Genomic DNA, 5,312 nt, shown 5'->3' on the forward strand with positions numbered 1-5,312 from the left:
AAAGTAACAATGAGTGATGAATTTGAAGTAAAACAATGTAAAAGGCATACCTCTCAACTGTACATTTCACAGAATTTCTAGATTTTTACCTCATATTTTTTAACCGTTTTTTTCAGAAAACTGTGGTTTTCTGTCAAATCACTGGCAGATTACTAAACATTAAAGTTAGAAAATAATGACAGACATGAGTTTCAGACTTCATATCCTGCAAAAAATCATGCTAATGTAAAACTTGCTAATTTATCAACTTTCTAAGTTTACAGGAGAATATTTACGGCTTTGTCCAGATTTCCTGCTCTGAGATGTTTAGAGGTACGGTGAAAGGCTTTTATGATCTCTGGATCTTTGTCTTTTGCCAAGAGAAAGAACCAAACAACGATGCATACGATCTGATCAAAAGTCTTTTCCATGTGTTATCTTTCACTCTCTCTCTGTCGCCCCCACAACTGAACTAACACCCTATGAAGCTTTATTCATAACCTGTGCAGCCTGTGCAGGAACAGTATTACCGTTTTGCCCCCGCCCCCAACACGCTGTTTTATCTCCCTTTTGTACCTATAAAACCAATACCTGACAATACAATTGCAATCTTTGGTTGCAGCCCTTAGCTGAAGTCAATTTATTAAAGTAATTTAGCCAAATAATGTGTTCTGCTGGTTATTGCGTGTATTATTACATTTACGTACTTAAACGTGCGTGCATGTCTGTGTGTGTACAGGAGTGCGTACGTGTGAGCACACCATTTCCACATATTTACTAACTCGGGAGAGGTGTCTGTGTCCCAGAATAAGGAGAATACTCCAAGATACTGCCTTCCTATTCCCCCGACACAACCTCGCTGATGGAGAGCCCATATATAACTAGTCTCCCAGCATCTGTTCTTACTGGCTTGGGTTTAGTATCTTTTGAGGAGCTAATGTAAATATTCCATTACTGCCACAAACCTAGCATACAAGTGATGATACTGTAACACTAACAAGCTAGTTGTTTAGTTGTTTTACGGTGAAATATAAAATGTGTCTGTAGTCTTTAATTTAGGTAATTAATGGCAGCCCTTGAATGTATTCCAATACAATTCGAGATTACACGCTCGAGTGTATATGTAGAAACGTCTTATTATTCTTACTTGACAACTAGTGACTGTACCATCTTGTCTGCGTAGAGACAATGCATATAGGGCTGGAGTGCAATTTTCTCTCATCCCACATCTACCAAACCAAAAAAGAAAATATAGCAGGCTGCAGAAATCACTTTTTATGCTTCTGGCCATTTGGCCATTGACTACATTTTTGACAACTGCTGCACAAATGATGACCACATCAGAGCCCCGATTATGCAAATATCCCTTTTTAAGCAATTATTTATCACATAATACCCCCCTGCTAGGTGGCAAACAATAGCTGAGGCAAGCCAGCATCTTTAGCCGAAGGCTAGAATCTCGGTATGTTTTATTGGTTTAACCTAATTTTGCTAATTCTGTTTTCACACATTTTATTTCATTAATTGTATTTCTGTGGACAACTTTACGGTTCGTAGATTCGATCCCGTTTTGGCAGATTCGTCGTCCATAGAGTTTATTTAATTATTAAACCCTTCTGCAGCGCACGTCTCCATTTTTTTTTATTTCCATCTGGTATTATATTATTGATGCCACTAAATAATAACAGGCATTTGAATTTCAGACTTCATATCCATTAGAAAATGTATCTATATAGAATATAGTGCGCTAAACAATTTTTAAATGGTTGAGCTTTAATAAAGTCAACACGACAAAGGTTGAAAGCACTCTGTTGTATTCATATACTAACTGTTACTGATTCTGGAGAATAAGTCAGGGAAACAGTCTGCTAAAAATCGGAATTTAAGATCGTTTACAAAATACTTAAAGGGGGGAGAGCAATGCTGAATTGCCTGTATACATCAGGCACTTGTTTGCTGCTGCAATTAATGTACAAAGCCATGTAATGCATGACCATCCATGATATTGCTCGACGTTGAATATACACTCGTTTGCTAAATTTTTAAAGGAGTGTTTTATACGATTTTGCTAACTACGGTTTTAAGACCATCATACATATGTTAACTGCACATAATAAAAACATATTTTTAAATTGCCATTGATCCAGCACCATTAAGGGCTTCTGCATAAAATGTGTCTTAGTTTAATAAAAACATATAATTGCACTGGGGAAAAAGAGGCGAATGGCTTACGTGCCCTGGGCATGGGCAGTAATAATACTGAATCTTCTACCTTAATACTTACAAGACTTTGCCTGGATCAAATTTGACATCGCGTGATTGAACAATGGCTCGGACTACTGATCCCGAAGTCTTAGCACTCTGAGCGGGTTTCATTCTCCACAGTCTCGTGAAGCGCTCTTTGCAGCTAAGCTACTTTTTCTTGTTGTAAAGAAGAGAAATGTGACCCTAGATTAAACACAATCACTGACAGGCAGAGAGACTCCATCTTCTCAAAGTTGATGTAATAAACTGGCAGAACATGAAACCGTCCGGGAACGACTGTAGCAGAAAAGGAAGGAGTTTCATTTACAGCTGCCATAAAGCCCTCGAAAGACTAAGCCCCCCCCATCACTTGACAATAAAACAATTGAGTAATAACATCCATCAAACTGATGAACTGCATTATGTACTAGTCTTTAATGCTATAATTCAATATCAGGCCAAATAAAATTTAACGAAAATTAGATAGTTTATTGATAAAATTCATATCTGTAGTACAATTTTTTCAAACAGCAAATACAATACTAGAATAAACTCTGTAAATATTACAAAATATACATATTTTCGTGGCTTTTCCTTTATAATAAATACAAGTGAATACATTTGTAGCTGACCACGCTAATGTTCCATGTCTCTTCCCAATGCTGTTGATTTATTTTTAATCTCTGTAAAGGAAAGGCAATTCTACATCCCCCCGGGATGTCGGAATAAATAATGCATGAACCAATCCTCCCTCCTGATTTCCCCTTTTTCTCCAGTCTTTTTGGCTTTTGATAGAGAGCTCAGCTTAGATTTCCACGCTTGCATTCAGACATTACAAAGTCTACAAATTATACAATGACTTCTAACCTGGCCATTTCACTGAACAACTTTTTTCATATAAATCATGTAAGACAGATGGCAAAACTGGAGAGAAAATAAAAAAGGTCTCTGTAAGGAACATGGGAAAACGAACAAAGTGCACATTAGAGTTGGGGGTAGAAAGAAAGAAAGTTTGGTTTGACAGTTGAAATTCCCACAGCCTTCAACTGAGAGAAAGAAAAAGATGCAACAATGCAACTTTAAGTAACAATGTCATACCCTTAACAGCACTTGTAAAAATACATTTCTTTTACATTTTAAAAATAGATCAGTATGTCAAAAGTATCAAAGTATTTTGTAAACACAAAGTAACAGTTATGTTTCCAAAACTGGTTTGTAGCGGTCCTTCCTGTCTTTTAAAGGCCGTCATGTTCCCAATGACATTACTACTGACAAAGGCAATTACTGAGAACATGAATTCATGGATTTTGCCTTAGATAACAGTATTAAAATTGATGTACTTCGAGGTTGTTAAAATGAGCACGAATGTGGATTATATGAAGTCCCTGTGCACCTGGTTCACTGTATATATGCGTTCTGTCTGTGAGTAGTCCATATCATTGTGTACTGGGCTGGCTGGAGATAAAGTGCACGTGTAGGACGAGGGGGAGGCAGTACAGCTCCAAGGTGAGGATGGGGATGCATCGGAAGAGTTTTGTGATGTCGGGGTCATTAGGATAGAATCGGAGTAACTGAGACCGGGAAAAAAGTTCTCTGACACTCCACTTACTTGATCTGCCAACCTCAGGGTTTCTGTAAGTGCCCAAATGTAGTTATAAGCAAAACGAAGTGTTTCTATTTTAGTCAGTTTGGCATCTTCTGGAAAAGTGGGCAAGACTTCCCTGAGAGAATCCAAGGCTGCATTTAGATTGTGCATTCGGTTTCTTTCCCTGTTGTTTGCTTTTACTCTTCGGGATTTCTTAACTTTCAATAAAGTTTCTGGGGTTTTGCTGCACTTGTTGTTCCTTCCTCGAGATCTGCGCTTACAGTCCTGTTCACGCGTTTTCTTTTCTGGTGACATTTCCATCTCACTTTCTGAAGATAGCAAGAATGTCTGATCCGGGGAAAACTCGGATAATTCAAGCCCCTCATTTTGCTCCTTGCAATCAGCGCTCTCCGATTCGGAGTACATTCTGCGAAAGCAACAGCATAGTTTAATGAATGCTACACATATATCTTGATTTGTGTTGTTATTTATGTCGCTTTTATATGTTTTATACGTAAATAGTCAACCTTTGAATAAAGAAAAACTACATTTCTGTCATTCCTATTCTTACCCACGAAAGTTAATTTTATAATTTTATCAATCAAACCCTGAAGTTAAATTTGTACTCTTTTAAACCCATTGACCTCTCCTTTACTTGGATAAGTAGTGGTTACTACACTTAGTACCGCCCACGCACAGCAGTTACTTCAAACACTACTTTCAAACTTTTTCCCGCATGATCAGACACTTTTCAGCAAGCGTATATTTGCAAAATAGTAAAATAACCAATATGTTGTAATACTGCATTATTAAATAGCTCAGAAAACTATATATTTGGGAGAACATTCATGTTTAGCACATGGAAGTACGTTCATATTTCTGCTTACCTTAAGTTTCCTTTTTTACTACGTCCCACAGCTCGGTTTAATTAATAGTTATGCTCCAGGGAGAAGGTTCATGCACCTGACAGTTTCGAAAGTTTGCTGCTGGATCCTGGACTCTTGCTGCACAAATTGTTTTTGTGGTTCCCTGCTTTGTAGATGAAGTAGCACGCGCCTGTGCAGCACTTCAGTGAAGAGAAGCTACTCGCGCTGGTTTTGGTGGCTGTGTGTCTGGCACACGACTACCCTAAAACCCCTTATATACCCCCAAAGAAAACAATCAGAAGTTACCCTAGGGAACAACTCCTGAGGTTATTCTTTTCATTTCATTACCCTCACTCATTTCTTCATAGCAAGCACCCCTCCCCCCCCCTTTTTTTATCCGAATAGCCTTGAAAGTCTTAAGCACTAACTGTTCTTTATTGTGATTGGTGGCTCGCGCTCGACTGGAGCGTGCCGTTAATTTATTAATGAATGGGGCGCGAGGTGCCAGCGGCCAATCATGACACTCTCTTCTCCTGTGGCACCGCCAGCCACGCGCTCGGGAGCCGGCTTCAGTTCAACAGATGATTAGGCGGGAAGGAGGAGGGGGCGCGATGAGGGTGATAGTGAGGACGACAGGG

General features: G+C 38.8%; 1 protein-coding gene across 1 annotated transcript; it reads right to left on the reverse strand.

Annotated features, from left to right (window-relative positions):
- Positions 1-2,860: 2,860 nt before the first annotated feature.
- On the reverse strand, positions 2,861-4,980 carry NEUROG2 (neurogenin 2). The gene is made up of 2 exons (XM_044061959.1): positions 4,696-4,980; positions 2,861-4,235 (listed from the first exon to the last, which is right to left on the reverse strand). Exon 2 carries the CDS (start codon positions 4,232-4,234, stop codon positions 3,596-3,598), a length of 639 nt encoding a protein of 212 aa, XP_043917894.1. The 5' UTR covers position 4,235; positions 4,696-4,980; the 3' UTR covers positions 2,861-3,595.
- Positions 4,981-5,312: the final 332 nt, after the last annotated feature.

The sequence above is a fragment of the Protopterus annectens genome, chromosome 2.part0 (genome assembly GCF_019279795.1).
Source record: "Protopterus annectens isolate FY-2018-M chromosome 2.part0, PAN1.0, whole genome shotgun sequence".
Lineage (NCBI taxonomy): Eukaryota > Metazoa > Chordata > Ceratodontiformes > Protopteridae > Protopterus > Protopterus annectens.